This window comes from Chionomys nivalis, chromosome 8 (genome assembly GCF_950005125.1).
Source record: "Chionomys nivalis chromosome 8, mChiNiv1.1, whole genome shotgun sequence".
Classification (NCBI taxonomy): domain Eukaryota; kingdom Metazoa; phylum Chordata; class Mammalia; order Rodentia; family Cricetidae; genus Chionomys; species Chionomys nivalis.
In genome coordinates this window covers 51,052,928-51,072,292 of record NC_080093.1, presented here as the reverse complement: position 1 = coordinate 51,072,292, position 19,365 = coordinate 51,052,928, and the positions used below count along the sequence as shown (strand labels likewise).

General features: G+C 53.5%; 2 protein-coding genes across 3 annotated transcripts; one reads left to right on the top strand and one right to left on the bottom strand.

Annotated features, from left to right (window-relative positions):
• The first annotated feature begins 870 nt into the window (after nt 1–870).
• Nucleotides 871–3,883, top strand: Ppp1ca (protein phosphatase 1 catalytic subunit alpha). The gene is made up of 7 exons (XM_057779312.1): nt 871–1,009; nt 1,471–1,602; nt 1,749–1,979; nt 2,434–2,538; nt 2,934–3,157; nt 3,237–3,371; nt 3,445–3,883. The coding sequence occupies exons 1-7, from the start codon at nt 955–957 to the stop codon at nt 3,553–3,555; spliced, it is 993 nt and encodes a 330-aa protein (XP_057635295.1). The 5' UTR covers nt 871–954; the 3' UTR covers nt 3,556–3,883.
• A 16-nt stretch (nt 3,884–3,899) lies between these two features.
• Rad9a (RAD9 checkpoint clamp component A) lies at nt 3,900–10,138 on the bottom strand. Of its 2 annotated transcripts, XM_057779310.1 has the most exons (11): nt 9,989–10,138; nt 9,825–9,895; nt 9,265–9,393; nt 8,784–8,898; nt 8,598–8,697; nt 6,107–6,216; nt 5,909–6,018; nt 5,771–5,835; nt 5,542–5,676; nt 4,621–4,828; nt 3,900–4,532 (listed from the first exon to the last, which is right to left on the bottom strand). In XM_057779310.1, the coding sequence occupies exons 1-11, from the start codon at nt 10,020–10,022 to the stop codon at nt 4,437–4,439; spliced, it is 1,173 nt and encodes a 390-aa protein (XP_057635293.1). In that variant the 5' UTR covers nt 10,023–10,138; the 3' UTR covers nt 3,900–4,436. The 2 variants fall into 2 exon arrangements, with proteins under 2 accessions (XP_057635293.1, XP_057635294.1); XM_057779311.1 differs by lacking the exon at nt 8,784–8,898 and having other exon boundaries at nt 8,598–8,665.
• Between the last annotated feature and the right edge of the window lie 9,227 nt (nt 10,139–19,365).

The window sequence follows — 19,365 nt, the reverse complement described above, 5'->3', positions numbered from 1 at the left end:
GGGTCTCATGTCACCTGGGAAGAAGATGAACTCTCTATATACTTGAGCATGACCTTGACATTCTGATCCTCCTGCCTCCAGAATCCTGATGCTGGGATTTCAGGCACTGGAATTTCAGGTTTATGACACCATGCCTACCTTAATGTTTTACTGTTTAAAAACAATATCTTTTTCTTTCTTTTCTTTTTTTTTTCTTTTTTTTTTTTTTGGTTTTTCGAGACAGGGTTTCTCTGTGGCTTTGGAGCATGTCTAGCTCCAGAACTGGAGATGGAACTTAAGGTCTTGCACATGCTAGGCAAGTCCGAATACTCCACAAAGTACTTACAACATGAACGCGGTGCAATACTATTACATCACTCACAGAAGAAAAAAAAAATTGATGCAGCAGGTACCAAGGCAACCTGGACCAAAACACGCTCAGAGTTCAGTAGCAGGTGTCCATAGCCACAAAGCCCGAGGTGAACATAAGGCCTGGGTCTGGAGTCCACTGTCAACATCACTAAGCATTAGTAATATCATTAAGCCTTGGCTTGAGAAGTCAGCGATTAGCCTGCTCACACCACAACCTCACGGAGGGCTGGGGTGAGAAGAGACCTTTGAGAGAGAAAAACAATTTCCACAGTACTTCCGGCCCTAAGGCCTCGGAACGCGGCAGGGCGAGTCCTCCGGGGTGGAACCAACTCAACCCCGCCCTACCAAGCCCCGCCCGCCACCTAGCTAGGCTCCGCCGACTCCCCCGAGGCCCTCCGAGCTGCGGCGCTTGCCGTCCAGCGGGGGCGCCAGAGAGCAGAGGACGGCGGGCGCGGCGGGGCGGGGCGGCCAGCCGAGAAGGCGGGGCGGAGGGCTGGGGGCGGGCTGGGGCGGGCGGAAGGAGAGCCAGGCCGGAAGGAGGCTGCGAGAGGGCGGGAGGCAGGAGAGGGCCTGGAGCTGCTGGGCAGGAGCGGCGGCGCCGCCATGTCCGACAGCGAGAAGCTCAACCTGGACTCCATCATCGGGCGCCTGCTGGAAGGTGGGCAGGGGTAGGGAAGGTGCGCGCGCGCCATCCCCGGGCCCGTCGCCGTCCGGAAGTGGCGCGCGGGCGGGCCTGCGGCTCCCGGGGGCCAGCGTCGCTTGGGCGGGGACAGGCCGTGAGGTTCCGTGGACACGGCCACCTCCCCGTCCGCGCGCCGGGGCTTTGGAGTGGGCCCCGGGGCCGGGGCCGCACGCGTGGCCCGGACTCAGGGTGAGAGGCCGGCGAAGCTAGCTGGGAAAAGGGCCCGGAGCGGGGAGGCCTCGGTTGACAGGCGTACTGAAAACAGGCGTCTCTCTCAGGCCTCCTGGGTGGCTGAGAGGGTCGAATCAGCCTTCGGAGGCCTGAGGCAGAGGTTTCGGGGCGGCTCCCTGGCAACAGTTGCCCATGATGGGAGGGTATGACGCCTACCCCGATCCTGTCTGCGAGGTTAGGGTCCTAAGACCCCATTCCGTACCCAGTGCAGGGCTCACGGCCTGGAAAGAATGTGCAACTAACAGAGAACGAGATCCGTGGTCTCTGCCTCAAATCCCGGGAGATTTTCCTGAGCCAGCCTATTCTTCTGGAGCTTGAGGCGCCTCTCAAGATCTGTGGTGAGCCCTTGCTCAGAACCCCCTCGCTTCCTGGAAATAGCCCCCACTCCCGCCCCACTGCCTGGTTTTCTTCTGCTTTATAGCCTATTGCTGGCCCTGGGTTCAAGTTTAGATCTTGCTCCTATCTAGCCTTCTCTGGTTCCTAGGTGACATCCATGGCCAGTACTATGACCTTCTACGGCTGTTTGAGTATGGTGGCTTCCCCCCAGAGAGCAACTACCTTTTCTTGGGGGACTATGTGGACCGTGGCAAGCAGTCTTTGGAGACCATCTGCCTGCTGCTGGCCTATAAGATCAAATACCCTGAGAATTTCTTTCTGCTCCGTGGGAACCACGAGTGTGCCAGCATCAACCGCATCTACGGCTTCTATGATGAATGTGAGCTGCCCAGAACTACATTCCCTGCTCTTCATAGGACCCTTACATTGGTCTGGTGCCCAGAGACCCCTCGTGTACCATGACATGCTGTCATCACTGACACTTAGGAAGGGCTCCCCCCACAGTCCTGCCTGATGACACTCACCTCTGTTAACTCCCTTACCTGAGCATCTAAGGTATCTATCTGTAGGGTGCCTGTATGAATAAACCAGACCTGCTTTTAGTTTGCCCTGTTTGTGGGAGTGGGTGCCAACATCGACCTTGGGCCAGACTGGAGTTTAGGTTCCTGTGTTAGAATTCTGGAAGGCAGGATTAGGAGGACTGTGGATAGTGCAGGGAGGGGGGCTCGAGCCCAGAGTAACCCACACAATACCCTGGGGTGCGCAGAAAGCTAGCCCGAGGGTTGCATGGGGTGGGTGGTCTTCCCTGTGAGACATCTCCTTCTCCTGTGCAGGCAAGAGACGCTACAACATCAAACTGTGGAAAACGTTCACCGACTGCTTCAACTGCTTGCCCATTGCAGCCATTGTAGACGAGAAGATCTTCTGCTGCCACGGAGGTGAGAGTGGCAGTGGGGCCGATGCTTGGGGTTCCTGGACTACATCCTTAGGGGCCTTGGAAAGTTGTTGGCATAACTCAGTTTCCTGGAATAGCTCTCCTTGAATCTCATCTTGGATGTCACTTATTGTAGGAAGTCACTCACCACCCCCCAGTTTGGCTGCACTCTTTCCTGTTGTGGCATTTGGCATCCTGTAGGCAACTCACTCATCTCCTTTCCCCCATGGAGGTCTGCTCCTTGCTCTTTTAAAAGCTGAGGGATAATGAATTCCACCTGCCTGAGGAGTCCAAAAGAGGAGCCCATTGGTGGTGGGGAGGGAGGGACTGATCCCTCAAGAGCTTCTGGGCATGGGAGAGCCCTTGCTTTTCGGTTTAAGGAAAACCTCCTTCCTCCAGGCCTGTCTCCAGACTTGCAGTCCATGGAGCAGATCAGGCGTATTATGCGGCCCACAGATGTGCCTGACCAGGGCCTCCTGTGTGATCTGCTGTGGTCTGACCCTGACAAGGATGTTCAAGGCTGGGGCGAGAATGACCGTGGTGTCTCCTTCACCTTTGGGGCCGAGGTGGTGGCCAAGTTCCTGCACAAGCATGATTTGGACCTCATCTGCCGGGCGCACCAGGTGGGCAGGTGGTCCTACGGCAGGCTGGGGATGGCCAGCTACCTAACTTGTAGACTAAACATTTCCTATCCTTGCCCAGGTTGTAGAAGATGGCTATGAGTTCTTTGCCAAGAGGCAGTTGGTGACACTCTTCTCTGCTCCCAACTACTGTGGCGAGTTTGACAATGCCGGTGCCATGATGAGCGTGGATGAGACTCTTATGTGCTCCTTCCAGGTGGGTGTGGGGAAGACGTTGTCACGACTACCTGACTTAGTGCCAGGAACCTGACCCGCCTTTTCTCTTTCAGATCCTCAAGCCCGCTGACAAGAACAAGGGGAAGTATGGGCAGTTCAGTGGCCTGAACCCTGGAGGCCGTCCCATCACCCCACCCCGCAATTCTGCCAAAGCCAAGAAATAGCCTCCATGTGTTGCCCCTTTGCCCCAGATGATGGATTATTTGTACAGAAATCATGCTGCCATGGGTCACGGTCCCCTCAGGCCCACCCATCATGGGGAACACACAGCGTTAAGTGTCTTTTCTTTTTTTAATGAATCAATAGCAGCGTCTAGTCCCCCAGGGCTCCCTCCCACCAGCACCTGTGGTGGCTGCAGTGGAATCCTGGGGCCAAGGCTGCAGCTCAGGGCAATGGCAGACCAGATTGTGGGTCTCCAGCCTTGCACGGCTGGCAGCTGGATCCTGGGGCAACCCATCTGGTCTCTTGAATAAAGGTCAAAGCTGGATTCTCGCCATGGCCTCTGTCTCACTCATCCCAGACAGTGGGCCAGCAGCCCTTTGGTACGAAGCCACCTGGGGAGGCAGACTGACTGGCTGGACATGGGCCCAGCCAGGGCAACCCCACTGGCATGCTCAGGTCTAGAGGCTATTAGGATGCCAAGCCAAGGCCCAAGTATTGGGAAAGCAAGAGAAATCGTTCCTACCAACCACAGAAGGTCCCAGAGGTTTGATAGGAAGTTCATGATTGGCAGAGGGTAACTAGCACTTTTTAAAGAGGCAGGCAAGCCTGAGGAAGGCATGGCCTGTGGCTCTACAGTAAGAAAGAGGTGAGGAACCTATCTGGTGGCAGTTGGGCACCAGAAAGAGACATGATTGACACAGTTGAGTGAATAATATAGAACATAGACCAAGCGTGGTAGCCTAGGCAGCTCTGAGATAGCTAAGTGGGGCCTACCCTAAGCATAGCCCCTTTTCCATGCCCAGGGACTGAGGACCAGCCCTGCCACTGGCTGGGCCTGCTTCTGGTCCATGGGCCATTGGATATAGGCTTCAGTTTCTCAAGTTCAGCCTTCACCATCACTGTCTTCAGCCAGCACAGGGCTGGGACCCTGTGGGGAGTGCACAGGGGCCAGGATGGAACCAAAGAAGAGTGAACGAAACTGGAAAGAGAATAGAGAAAGCCCAGTCAGTTCTAGGAGCAGCTTCCTTCCTCACCTCACAGTTCCTACCCCAACTTCCAGCTCCTACCTTCTTGGGTGGGGGAGTCCCAGGCACTGTACTGGGCTCAGCTTCCTCCTCTTCCTCTGAGGAGGGTGCAAGGTCATGGGAGGGCTGGGAGGCGCGGGGGAGGGAAGTGGAAGGCTGCGCCCGGGAGCCCTCGCTGCCCACGGTGGTTTCCATGGCAATCATGTAACAGTCGATGTCATCATTGGTAAAGTCATCTAAGGGGGGTGTGCTGTAGGCAGAGACAGTATTAGCAAGGAACAGGGAAAGAAGAGGGATCCAGAGCAGGCCCCACTTTGCAAGGGCTTGAGGCCTCAAGACTGCTGGTGAGCTTTTGGTTTTATTACTTCCTGATTTGGCTGGGAGGAAAGGATGCAGGGGTTAAGTGGGAGCTTCCTGCAGGGGGTGGAACTGGAACCCCTTTGATCAGAGTTCAGGTAGAGGCCTGAGGGAGGCATCCTGGGGGCCAATTTAGCTCAGCTGGGGGAGGGAAGCAACAGTCCTGTGAAGAGGGCCACATGGGGCCCAATCCCTCACCTTCCCAAGGGAGAGGAGCTGGAGAGCACCAGAGCCCGGGGATATGCTGGGCCACAAGCCAGACCAGACTTCCTCTGCTTCCACTACACTGATCCCAGCCTCCCCAACCCACCTGCCCTTCCAGCCACCTGCTTCCCAGCACCAGGCAGCTCCCTGCCTCCCAGCAGCCCTTTCCCTCCTATCCTGGGAAGAGGCTCAGAGGGGTGGCCTCAGCCAGAGAAGGAAGCCAGCAGGACCTTGGGGATGCCTCTTTGGATGGGAGGGGTCTCAGTACAGCTGACCATGAAGGCTGGGAGCCCTGCAGAGGCTGGGGCCTGACAGGAAATCTGTACTGGGGGAGGTGCAGAAGGTAGCAGTAGCAGGCTCAGCCTGAGGGGCAGAGAGGGAGAGCAGGGTGGGTGTCCTTACCTGTGAGCCTCCTGAGGCACTGGCTGGCAGGGCTTTGGGGAGCACAGGTCCTGGGAACATGGGTCTTGTTCTAAGAGTGTGGCCAAGACAAAGTGGCCGTCCAGCAAAGAATCCTCAATGGTAAAGATGACTGGCCTGAGTCAAGGAATGGGGGTGAGCTAGGCCAGCCTGCTCTGCTCTGGACATCCCAGAGCCCTCTCTCCTACCCGGTCGCCAAGCCTAGAATTACCTGCCTGGAACATCAAAGTGGACGCTAAGAGACAAGTTTGCCGACTCTGCAAAGCTCAGGAGACCCTGGGATGGAAGAAGCAGGCAGTGAGAGCCTATGTTGGGTAGAAAGACCAGCTGGCGGTGCTAGAGAACTCACCCGAAATTCCTTGAGGCAGAAGGTGACAGCTATCCCTTCTGGGGCCTGCAGCTGCTGGAAGTCCTCCTCTCCAATGCTGGTCTCAGTCACCATGGCTTTGTTGGCGTTATCTACAGGGCAGGCACAGGGGGAGCTAAAGGTCTTGAGCTCTGGCCTCAGCCCAGCTGTTCCCTCTTGGGGGAGGTCTAATTCCCTCACCTGCCTCCTCCTCCTGGTAGCTGCGCAGGATGACCCGCTGGCCATGGCCAATGCCCAGTGTGACCTCAGTCAGCGCAGGGGGAAAGGACAGAACAGCCTCTGCCAGAACCCTGTGACAAAGGACACAGCAGATGTACGTGAGGTGCTTTGTCCACTCGAGGACTGGGGAGGTATGAGTCAAGTATGTACAGCCTCAACAAAGCCAGGGCACGCAGGATGGGCCGGCAGCGCTGCACGGTGTGGAACAAAGGACTGTTTGCTAAAACAAAGCCTGGGCCCGCAGGATGGGCCGGCAGCGCTGCACGGTGTGGAACAAAGGACTGTTTGCTAAAGGACCAAGAAACACAACTACAGGGCAAAGGCCCGGCACATCCCTAGTACAAAAGGGGGAAAATGGGAAGCTGGGTGCAGGGCACACTGCTCTTCGTCGCAGCTACTTTGAGGGGTGGGTGGGGTCGTTTAAAAACATGTTCTCTTTATGTAGTCCTGGCTGACCTCAAACTTGGAGCAATCCACCTGCCCTCTTCTTAAATAGCTGGGATCACAGGTGTGCGCCACCATACCCAACCCAGCTACTGAACCCAGGAGCTCCCGGTCAACTTGTATAAAATAGCAACACCTTGCACCCACACACAAAAATGGAAAAGGGTAGATCCTTTTTGTTTTGTTTTTGAGACAGGGTTTCTCCAGCCCTGGCTGTCCTTGAACTAGCTCTGTAGACCAGGCTGGCCTCCAACTCACAGTGATCTGCCTGCCTTTGCCTTCAGAGTGCTGGGATTAAAGGCGTGTGCCACTGCCACCTGGCCTGGTTCTGGTGTTTTTTGAGACAGGGTTTATATAGAGCTCTGGTTGGCCTGAAACTCATAGAGTTCTGCCTGCCTCTGCCTCCCAGGTAATAAGATTAAAGGTGGGTGTCACCACACGAGGCCTTGGCTCCCACCTTCTAATGATACATATTACTGAACGTGTGCAGAAAGGTGACACCTAGATTTGCTTCAGGAGCTGGAGCTGGAGCTCAGTGGAATGTGCAGTCTTTGGGTTACAGCCGAGCACTGGGGGCAGGGGAAGAGCACCTGGTATCTATATTTGGATTTTCAAAAATCATTTTTGTGGGCGTGCATGTGCTGCGGAGGGAAGGGGCGTGCAGATGCCCTGGCGCACAGGTGCCCTGGCGCACAGGTGACGATCCGGGACAACCCACAGGAGTCAGTCCTCCTTCCGCCGTGTGGGTTCTGGGATTTTAAACTTGACAGCTCAGCCCAACTGCTGAGCCAACTTACTGACTTCTGTATTTGAAATTAAGTTAGAAAGAGAAGCAGCTGGGGCTGGGAATTTAGCTGGGTGGTAGAGTACCTAGCAAGCACAAGGACCTAGGTTCTGGAGCCAGTACTGAGGGGGGAAAATATGACAAAATTGCAATTGCTAATTTTTAGTAAGAAACAACCCCTAGTGCAAATTTCTCTCCATCACTATTAACAGACCCTTGGAAAGCTGATATTGGGACCTGAGGGGACTTTCAGTCACTCAATGAAAAGTGTCCAGCATGGGCAGGTGAAGAGTCCACTGTGCTCTGGACTGGTCTTCAGGGACCTTCACCTCTGCTGGAGCCCACATTCTCCTTGCCCTGCAGTCTCTTGATGCCGGCTGGTGAATTGCCCACCTAGATTCCAGCTTCCTTCCCAGGCTCTTCCTTTAACTCAGAGTCTAGACCCTGGTAGTTAGGAAGCAGCTGCTTTAAGGACACCTCAGAAGAACAAGCAGATCAGAGGGCTTTGAAGCTGTGACACAGGTCAAGGACAGACTTCAAGGATACTGAGGTCATACAAGAGATCCTTTCTAGAAAAGTAGTCAAAGCATGCCTGAGCAGCAGAGAGCCAAGCCAGGCATCTGGGATACAGAAGGCAGAACCCCATGTCAATGGGCATGGGGGTGGGCAGTAGCCTATGTTTTTGAAGAGCCAGGTAAGGGCCCAAATGTGCACTGAGCTGGGAGGTCTTGACACAGAAACCTCGTTTCCCTCATAAGAAAGCGGTGTCTTGCCTTTATGTATGTTCTATCGAGCAGAGTCAGCCTTCCTCGGGCAGTGGGCCTTCTCAAGTCTGTGTTTATTTGAGACAGAGTCTTTCACTGGCCTGGGGTTGTGAATCCCAGGAATCTTGTTTCTACCCCTGCCCCCCAAGACTAGAATTACAAGTGGACAGCACACATTTTTATAGGGGCTCTGGGACTCAAAACCAGGCCCTCACGCTTGCTCATCGCTTGCTCATCGGACTTGCTGAGTTATCTCCCCAGCACAGACGCCCTTGTTGAGAGTCTCACAGTATCTGGGTTAGTCTATAAACTCACTGACCTTGAACTCCTGATCCTCCCAAGTCCACCTAAGAACTTCTGGGATGACAGGCGTAAGTTAACCAAGCCTAGTGAAAACGGCACATTCCCAGAATGACACTTAAAAGCCCCAAAGACGAAGCCTGAAGCAGGGCGTACTCACCGTGCTGGGGCACGGAGCAGGTGGGGGCAAAAGGCTGGGTTGAAGACAGCTTGTAGGGACTCACAGTCCTGGAAGGAGAGGTTGTGTGTTTTCTTGACCCCTGGAAAAGGAGAAAGGGTGTCAGTGGGCTTGACAACCTTCACTTCCCCCACACCCACGAAGGGAACTGGTCAGCCGCTTGCTCACCATACTTGCAGTGGAGCTGGACCACCAGGTGGCTGTTGCTGCCACTGAGTGAGATGCAGCACTTCTCCACAGACTTCTCCACCATCGCCAGAGAGCGGAAGACGGACAGGAAGGACTGGGTAGGGTAGGACATCAGCCTGGCACTGTGCCTCCATGAACCAGATCTACATCCCATGTAGGTCCTGGTCCATCACTGGCCCAACAAAGCTTTAAATGGGGCTCCCACTGAATGCAGGATGTCTGCACACTTCCAGGCCATGTCCATGCTGTTTCCTTTGCAGGGAAGCGCTGCTAACCTTTTCTTGACCAACTCGAATGTCACCACCCTCTCCACAACTCTTACAACCTTCTAATGTCTAGACATCTTTACATCCCTGCACTTTGCATGGAATTGCTCCCATATGAGGCTAACTCCCTAGTAATTATTCACTGAGTGAACTGGCAGAGGCACAGCTGTGAAGATGCTTCGGCTGGTTCTCACCTTCATCAGGATCTTACAGCGCAGCAGGTCCTGACCAGGGGAAGCTGCCTGGTACTGCTGGAAGAAGAGTGGAGCGAAGAGAAAGCAGGCATAGGCAGAACGGGAAGAGTTCACAGTCCGCAACGAGAGCTGAGACACAAAAAGCAGGGAAGATACAGTCAGGGGCAACGGCAGGCCCACCCCAATGGTCTTCTTTTTCACCCTATGGCCCTCCTCTTCCATCGCTTACTGAAATTCTCCTTTCCTCCTTCCGTATAGCAAGACCTTCTGCATGTGAACCTCCCAGTGTTCCGTGGCCCAGGGTCTGCCATGCTTGCTTTCCCCGTTACTTCAGCCCCACCCTGCCTACCACTTGGCGCTTTAGGGAGGGCAAGTGCCCTCTGTACACACATGCAGCCTCAGAAGTCAGGGCCCAAGCTGATGCCCCACCAACCCCAGAGGAAAATAACTGCGCCGAAACACCTGCCCACACCATCATATTATGCAAGGCCGAGAGTGAGGGCCAGTCTAGGCTCCCCATTCCCCATCGAACCCGCCCCCACTCGAGTCCCACCTCTTACCCCGTCCTTCAAGGGTTCCAGATAGAGCTCGTCCCCGATTCGGGATAGCGAATGGACAGCCTTGCCCAGCACTGCAGGGAGATTAGGGGGAAATTAGCAGAAAGAGATTAAGGGGCTCCTAGGGCTTGTTCACGTGTCCCGCCGCCAGGCACATCCAAACTCACCCTTCACGTTGCCGCCGGTGATCAGGCACCTCATGGTTCACCAGCACTGAACTTGAACCTAATTTGCAACCATACCCGGACCAGACCTGACCCACAGCGAATCCCAGTCACTACGAACGAACACTTGAGTTCCCTTCCCGCGCACCGTCTCCTTCCTTCCCTCCGCCCCCCGCCAGTCCGGCCTCCGCACCCTTATTGGTCCACCCGAGGCACCTCCGTCACGTGAGAAAAACGTTCCTTGGTTCTGGTGTCACGTGATTCAGTCAGTTCCCGGGGTGTGGCCTTTGTCACGTGACTCCAGAGTGCGAGCTCCTGAGTCATTCATCAGGTGTGGGTCCCCCCTGCCCAACTCTAACTTTCCACCACGCCTTGCAGAGCCCTGCAGCTCCACTGGGCTCCGCTGGGCACATGGGACGATGGGCCCATAGGACGGAGCTCCGAAGAGCAAGGTGCCTGCCCCAAGGATCAAGCCCTGGACCAGAGTCCCGGGACGAGTAGACCCTCCCCGGTCGTTAACTTACAGTAAAAGGGGTTACAGGGTCAAAGCAAGACAGCCCGTGGACTGGGAACTGAAGTGGCTGCAATCACCAGCTCCTCCGAAAAGTTAATGTAACTTGCTTCAAGAGCCAGGAGAAGGAAGGGCTGTTCATTCTGGTTTCAAGATCCTTCATTGATCTCCATAAATACACGGATTTATGGGTTCTGGGGCAGAAAAAAAGGTACAAGCATGGACCTGACAGGAGGAGCAGAGGTGCAATTGAGTGGGGGCATATCAGTAGGTGGAAGGTCCTGAGTCTTGGTTGGGGCTGAAGCCATGAACTGGGAAGCCTTGCAAAGGCTAAAGCACTACACATGGTTTGTGTACATCTTTTTTTTTTTTTTTTTTTTTTTTTTTTTTGGTTTTTTTCGAGACAGGGTTTCTCTGTGGCTTTGGAGCCTGTCCTGGAACTAGCTCTGTAGACCAGGCTGGTCTCGAACTCACAGAGATCCGCCTGCCTCTGCCTCCCGAGTGCTGGGATTAAAGGCGTGCGCCACATCTTACCAGTTACCCGAGACTGTGAAAGGATGAGGGTTATCTGCTGGAAGACCTTCGCCTTGCCCTGGGTTCGTTCCTTCAAGTATTGAAGGGACTGCTCGGAACAACATATCTCCCATTACCCCTGTAGTCCTGTGGATGATAGGAGGCTCTATTTGTTACCCAGCCCCTCTTTGTTTTTCTGGGCTCTTCTTGCTTTCCCTTTCCACATCCAAGGCACCCAGCAGTGTAAATGTAGAAGCCAACCTTCAGCTCGTTAGGCTGGGAGTTAGCCTGTGCAGTCCTGCCCACTCCATTGTTCAGTAGCCCCTGGCTGTCATCTCCAGGACAGATGGCAATATGGCCTCTCTTCCCTCTCCACTGCGCTCCTTTCAAACACACAGTTTCCAATGATCTGCCTCCACCATTAGCTCTCCTGGCCGGAGTCCAGTCTCAAGATCTTGAATCTGCAGGATCCAGGTCCCACCCAGTTCGCCCACCTGGGATCACCTAACCCAAAACCCTGTCAGGCCCTTTGGCTGTCACTTCAGTTGCTTCCAAGGTTGTGGCCTTCTGCCTCTCTCATGCTGGCATCTCCTCATGGGCTCAGCAGCAATGGTTCCCTTTGTCACCATGGTGTTTATCGGTTTTCCTTTGTGTTTAATATTTGTGTTCCCTGCTATTGTGGCAGCTGCATGTAGGCAGGGACTGCTTCTGTTTTGTTTGTTGCTCTGTGTTCCTCAGACACAGCCTAGGATTCATAGGTGTTTAGCCAGGTATGATGGCTCATATTAATCCCTATCTCTAGGGAGACTGCAAGTTTGAGAGGCCAACCTGGGCTACATAGCAAGACACTGTCAAAAAGGAAAAAAAGAAGTTGCCAGGCAGTGGTGGCATGCCTTTAATCCCAGCACTGCATTTGGGAGCCAGAGACAGGTGGATCTCTGTGAGTTCTGTCTACAGACTGAGCTCTAGGACAGATTCCAAAGTTACACAGAAATCCTGTCTCAAAAAACAAACAAATAAATAAATAAATAAATAATTCACTCTAAGTGGTAAGAAAAAGGGATCCAGCTTGCACCCTCTGCTCATAGCACCCCCTTTCCTTATAACCACCCCCCATACTCAATGCACCCCCAAACATAACTGCAGAGTCAGGCATGGTGGCATGTGTTTGTAATCTCAGCTTCTTGGGAGGCTGAGGCAGAAAAATCACAAATTCAGCCGGGCGGTGGTGGCGCACGCCTTTAATCCCAGCACTCGGGAGGCAGAGGCAGGCGGATCTCTGTGAGTTCGAGACCAACCTGGTCTACAAGAGCTAGTTCCAGGACAGGCACCAAAAACTATAGAGAAACCCTGTCTCGAAAAAAAAAAAAAAAAAGAAAAAAGAAAAAAAAGAAAAATCACAAATTCAAAGCCCATTGAGATTACATAGGGAGTTCAAAGCCAGCCTTGGCAGCTTAGGGAGAAAGGTGTGGTGGGCCAGGGTGACTCGAGTGCTTGCTGTGCAGGTCTGACAAGACCAACCCCGGAAGCCACAGTGGAAGGAGAGGGCTGATTTCTAAAAGTTGCCCTCTGCCACAATTGCTCTGTGTCATGTATGTACCAACACTCTCAACACACTAATAGAGGAAAAAACTAAAGGACTGGAATGCATCTCTGAGTAGAGCACTTGCCTAACATTTTAAAAAGCCTTGGTTTAAGCCAGGTGTGGTGGTGGAGCACGCCCTTAACACCAGCAATTTTGAGGCAGACGCAGTCAGAAACCAGTTGATCTACAGAGTGAGTTCCTGGGCAGCCAGAGCTATACAGAGAAACCCTGTCTCGAAAGCAAACAAAAGCCCTGGGTTCAATCCCTAGTCCTACACTGACACAGATTTGGCTGTTGATTTCCTGTTTCTTCCTCCCAAAATATTCTCCCACCCTAGCCAGGATTGGGTAAGTGTGGTCCTCAGACATTCTCTGCTTCCTCCCCTGACTCCTGCCTGAGCAACCAGACTCAACAGGAGGCAGACCGCAAGACTCAGTGGAGGCGAGGAATAAGGCTGTTGACCGGTACACTTCTGCCTGACACATCGAGCCCAGGCACTGTCCACCTGAGGTCATATGCACGGGCAAAAGGAGATGGGGATGCTTTGGTCACCCTCCCACTCACCTGCTCAGTGCTGGAAACCATCTGAACCTTCTACTGTACACTGGACTGTGGGGGTGGGCTGGGGACACAGGGAACACAGGATGCTCACCCTGACCCCTTCCAACCTGACACTTAGATCCTTGCAGGGCTTCCCTGTGCTGTGCCTCGGCAGTGGTCTAGTGGGAAGGGTTCTAATCCACCTCTCTGCCTTGCGGTCCTCACATCCAGCCATGCACTTTTGCCCCAGGAGCACAGTGGGAGAGGAGGAGCTGGGACCCACAGAGACCTTGTCCATCCTAAAAGGAGAGCAAGGTGTGGTTCCAGCTCTACACATAAAGGACCTGGAGCGAGTCAAGACCCCTCTCCGCATCTCCTTTTCTCCCTCGAGTGCAGTTGGATGTGATGCTCTCTTGGAATTCAACTCCCAAACTTTAGAGTGCCCACCTTCCCCACGTTAGAGGCAGCTTCCTACAAGTAGGTACATCTGTGTAAACAGAAGTGTATCTGGAGATGGCAATGCAGAGTGGCCACCATTTCAAACCTTGTGAATCATTATCTTCAGGTATCCCTTCCCTTCAATTGCCTCTCCTCATCCAGCTGCTTAGGGCTGAATCACAGGAATCCCAAACCTAGGACTTTGGTGCTCAGCCATTCACTAGTTCAACCCATCCTGGGTGTGATTTCCCAAGTATGCGGCAGAGACAAGATAAAGCTTCCTGCTCTTGGACGACAGACACTGTGAGGGAAGGACAGAGGCATGCTGGTGAGGGGGAGGAGAGCCTCCTCTAGAAGAGCGTGACCAGGTTAGACGTTTTCCTGAAACCTGAGGGAGGGAGCGAGCTGCACCAGTGAGGGTCAAAGCTCTGACCAGCAGTGGAGCAGAAATGAAGGGGACACAGCGGACAACAAAGGCTCACCAAAGCCCCCATGAAGCTGCACCTGGGAGAAGGCCAGGAGTCTGTGACTCTGGGAACATGCTGTCAGTCAGTCAGATCGGGCACATCAAGAAGGCTCTGTCCCTCCAGGGCATGTCCTGTGCAGTCCTACTTATAGTATAGGCGGCCCGGGTGGCGTTGCTCCGGGAGTTCTGCTAGACTGGAGTCATCGAAAAGCAGAAGGGCAAAGGAGTTTGGGGAATTGGGGTTCACTTGGGTTTGTCTTGAGCTAGGCTGTACATACAAGAAATGGCCTTTGTGTACTTACTCTGGGATAGCCAACTGGACAGGGTAGCTCTGACTGTTGGGGCACTAGGAAGGGAGAACCCCACTTGGCCTGTTTGTGATGCATGTGTGCTGCCAACCCCACTGCCAAGTCCTGCCCAGGCTTTCTTGTTTCCTGGCCTTTGTCCCAGCTATCAGAACAATGTTTGGCAGGTGGCATTGGTTTGGTACATTTGTGCTGAATAACCGGAGAGCAAAGATTCAGAACCTTTGCTAGCCTTGAAGGTTGTCTGCTGAGACAGAGTGAGGTCTAGGTGCCAGGGCTGCCCGGGTCTGAATCCTGAATCCATCACAAGTTGTGTAAAAATGGGCATGTGGCTGGTATTCTTAAAGTCGGAATCTTCTACTGTGTTGGACTGGCGGTACTCAGGGTCACTGCTCCCGGGAGCTACTGTGTAGTGCTCTTCCAATGATGATGGTGTCCTACCTACTCCGTGTAACCCATCCTTACTGTAGCCTAAGCTTCAGAGAGGGCAACAGAGAGACCGTCAGTATAGATACAGGATGAAGCACACAGGAATCCTGGAGGAAGGTCTCCCCCGTGAAATGGCATAGAGAAAGGCGTAGAGCGCACAGGCTGGCGAGCCTTCTGCGGGCTCCGGATGGGATAGAAGAAAGAATCAGCCTTGAGAGCAGCCAAGAAAGCTGGCTGCTGCGGCGGCTGCTTTGAGCCACCACATGTGGCTGGCTGCTCAGGTCTGGGCTGTTGCTGGTCCTTAGCCTCCAGAGCAGGGAGAATGGAAGAGCTTGTGGCTCTCAAAAGCTCCCCCGAGGCTGCCGTGAGATAAAGATGTGGCCGTGCTCCAGACACACAGACACCATGCACACATGAGGGACCAGGTCTTTTCAGGCTGCGTGGCTGGACGTGGAAGGGAGATGGAATGGAATTTTTCAAACCCACAGAGGGATGAAAAGGGGGAAGCTCAGCTTGTTCACCAAAACCTGGCATGCTGGAGTTACAGGGCCCCCTTGGAGTGCAAGTGAGGTAAGTTTAGGACAAATCAAAGGCAGCATGCTTCACCCAGCAGGGGAGGGCACCGATGGAACTCATTACCCCAAGATGTGGTCCCGCTTGGAAATATAAATAGCTTCACAAAAGGTTTAGATAAATCCATGGCTGACAGCTCCATTCATGAGTTAGAAGGGAAAAGAGGCTGTTTGGGGCCCCCTGGGCAGGCATCAGGAGGCAACCTGACCTCCCTAAAGACCACCCCTTGGCGGTCTTGTTAAAGACAAGCCTCTGGGCACAGCATCCCAGAAGGTGATCCTGGGTTTCTGTGCATCAGGGTGTGGCCCGGGTCCCCCAACTGACTCCTCAACTTCCCCACCACCCACCAGCCACTCTGGAGAAGACAAGGACATGGACCAGCTCTGGGGAAAGCAGTTCAGCCAGGCTGTCCCCTATGGGACCAGCAGAGGGAGACAGACACCATCCAGTCGCAGATCCCAGGGTAGGGCCGGGGTGGCTGGCCTGACTGGGGTCAAGCATGCATCTGTGGGTGCCAGTCTTGGACCCAGCCTGGTGATAGGGCCCATAGGGGAGAGGGGGCAGGGAAGGTATCCTAGGGTTTGCTTGTAGACGTGAAAATGGGAAGAGGCTTTCAGGGACACAGGGGCAGAATGGGGAAGGGGTTAAAACCGGGGTGGCTACAGAGCCAAGTTGCCTGCTTCTACGATCTTGAGCAAGTTGTACAATTTGAGCCTTGAATTCCACGGTAAAATGGCAACAGCATCTTACAATAGCATCTGCCTCAAGAGGACCATGTGAGAGTGTCTGTGGGAAGTATTTAGATACTTTTTAATTGCCCTGCTAGACGGATAGCGAGCTATACTCAGTAAGCAATAACTACATACATGCCTGGGAGACCAGAAGTCTCTTGGCTCTCCTTGGAGCTCAGCAACTTGCGAAGCCTTCACTACCTTATGTGAGCCTCATGACAACTTGGAGGATTCTGTGAGGGTGAGAGGGCAATTGTAGTTGGTGTATCTGGGCCTCCACTCTTCCTCCAGTGCAGGAACTAGAACTCGGCCTTGTGCATGCTTGGCCACTGAAAATTCCAGATCCATATACATATGGATCTGTTAGAGTTCCTTGTGAGTTGGAGGTTGAGGAAGGGCCAGCTCCAAGTGCCCTGGACTGCACTGAGCCTCATAGCAAGGGGCCCACATCACTGGCCAGTATTAAAGTCACCTTTCCATATGGCCCTGGAAGGCAGGTTGTCTCTAGGACCACATTGGACAGCAAGGCATACACAGCAGCTATTTTGGGACACTTTGGGAGGTAACGGGACAGCCCAGAAATGGGTACCAGCTTCTCCCAGCTCTGCCTGCTGTCCTGTTTGCCATCAATTTTTCTGACTCCCCAGGGAGGTCTTCCCTGACATCTCCAAACTCCATAGCCTTCCATGTACCCTCAGTCCCCCCGCCTTTTTTTTCTCTTTGAGACAGGATTTGTCTATCCTGGACCTAGCTTTCATAGACCAGACTGGCCTCAAAATCACAGAGATCTGCCTGCCTCTGCCTCCCAAGTGCTGGGATTAAAGGCTTGTGCCGCCACCTCTGGGCCCTCGTTTCCTATTTCATTATCATCGCTTTGTTCTGAGGCAGGAGCTCACTAGCCCTGGATGACCTGGAACTCAGAGGTCTGTCCGCCTTTGCGTCCTCTGTATTATGATGAGCTGTGTGCTTCTCGTGGTTTTGTTGGTGGTACTGTTTGTTGGTGTGCAGTGTTGGGGATCAAACTCAGGGCCTTCTGTATGCTAGGCAAGCACTCTGCCCCTGAGCTCGCACAGTTCCTATCATATTTATGTAACAAATCTGACAAGTTGACCCTGACACAAATTCATGCAGATACTCTATTAAGGACCACAAGAAACACGCTGCTGTCATATTGCCATCACCCCTGTCTTGGCGAGGATACCTAGGACTTGCCTAAGGTCACTTAGTAGAGGAAGGATGTGTTCTCTCCTCTTTCTGCCACTAAGCCTCCTTACAACCATCAACACATCATGGATGGCCTTGGGGAAGGGGGCTGTCTCTGACCCTTGGTCTGGATAGCCTGGAGAGGCCTGAGAAGAGAATAGTGAGGAGAAGGGAAGGGAGAGGGCGGGAGGAGCCAGCAGTGACTCAGCAGGGCAGGATAAGGATCTCCCAGCCCAGGGAGAGGTAACCCCACTCCTCTGCCAGGGGAGACAGAGTCACAGAGCCTGCGGCATGGGCTGGCCAGGGCAATGGAACATACTGGGAGAATGGCAAGGCAAGCAAAGGAGGAGTCAAGCACCCGGGGGTATCCCTTCTGCCTCTGCGCACACCCATCCCCCAGACACCCTGATGGATGACAGAGAAGGCTGTGGTTGGGCAGAGGGGAGACAGCAACAAAACCACACAGCTGGATGCCTCTCTGCCTCCCTCCAGCTTCACAGGGGAAGAAGGGTGGGGTGTCCTTTGGGGAGACCTGAGCTGGGCCAGGTGTGGGTGGGGGAGCCAGGGCAGGGCAGGGAAGTTGCTGAGGTAAGAGGAGTCCTCTGCCCCTGGGGTTTCCGCTGACATCAGGGCCAGTTTAGGGTGAGGCAGGGCCCTCTGGGCTGGAGTGTGCTGGAGAGAAAGGGAAAGTGCCCACTCTCTCCCACCTTCAGCTTCCTCCTTCCCTACTCACAACACTGCAGGAGCCTTTTGTACACCATGCAGAACACTCCCAAAGGATGGCTGAACCTATCTAGGGACTTACTTTGTGTACCAGAATACTTTATTTAAAAATTTTAATTAGAGCCGGGCGATGGTGGCGCACGCCTTTAATTCCAGCACTCGGGAGGCAGAGGCAGGCAGATCTCTGTGAGTTCGAGACCAGCCTGATCTACAGAGCTAGTTCCAGGACAGGCTCCAAAGCCACAGAGAAACCCTGTCTCGAAAAACAAAAACAAAAACAAAAAAAACAAAAAAAAATTAATTATTTATTTATATTTTATAGATGAGTACTCTGCATATATACCTGCAAAGTCAGAAAAAGACATTAGATCCTAGTATAGATGGTTGTGAGCCACCATATGGTTGCTGGGAATTGAACCCCGGCCCTCTGGAAGAGCAGCCGCATCTCTTCAGCCCCCATTGTGGAGCAGGGAAAAGGGAAGCCCAGGTCTTGCTGCTTTGGTGGATGTCTTCTACTCCTACTTTAATGCTCACGTGTGGCTCCTACTCCCTTTCAATGGAATCCAGAATCTAGCTGAGGTTTCCAGTGTGCTTAGGATCTGGCCTCTCTTAGACACAGGAGAGTGATGGTAAGCCTCTCTTAGACACAGGAGAGTGATGGTAAGCCTCTCTTAGACACAGGAGAGTGATGGTAAGCCTCTCTTAGACACAGAAGAGTGATGGTAAGCCATCTGGCCCAGTTGACGTTCGTGTCTGTGGTGGAGGGACCAGGAATCCTCAGGTACTGGAATAATTTCTACAGGTCTCAAGGAACACCTTGGGGCCCCCTGTGCCCATAGGCCTCATAGCCAAGGGACTCAAAAACGTTTGCAACACAAAACCTGCTTTCAAACTCAGTCTCTTCTCTCTTTGGATTCCTCTAAAGGCAGCCCCTAGGTTGGTCCTGCACAGTGCAGTCAAAAGGACATGGTCCCTGAGGTCAGACAGTGCGGGGTTCCCACGCCTGCTCTGTCACTCAGTCTACTGCAGTAGGATGGAGTGACTTTATCAGCTCATCACCTGCTTCTAGGAACCACAAAGGACAGCACCTGTCCCATAGGGTTCTCGCAAAGGTAGGATGAAATGGACAAAAACGGACCTGAAGATGTTTCAAGGTAGTGGTGGTGGGGTCAGTGTTTTAAAAAGCTATAGGTGGTGGTGGTGGTGCACACCCAGCACTTGGGAGGCAGAGGTTGGCGGATCTCTGTGAGTTTGAGGCCAGCCTGGTCTACAAAGTGAGTTCTAGAATGGGCTTCAAAGCTACACAGAGAAACCCTGTCTCAAAAACACCAAAAACAAGCTATTATATTGTTTAAGCCAATAA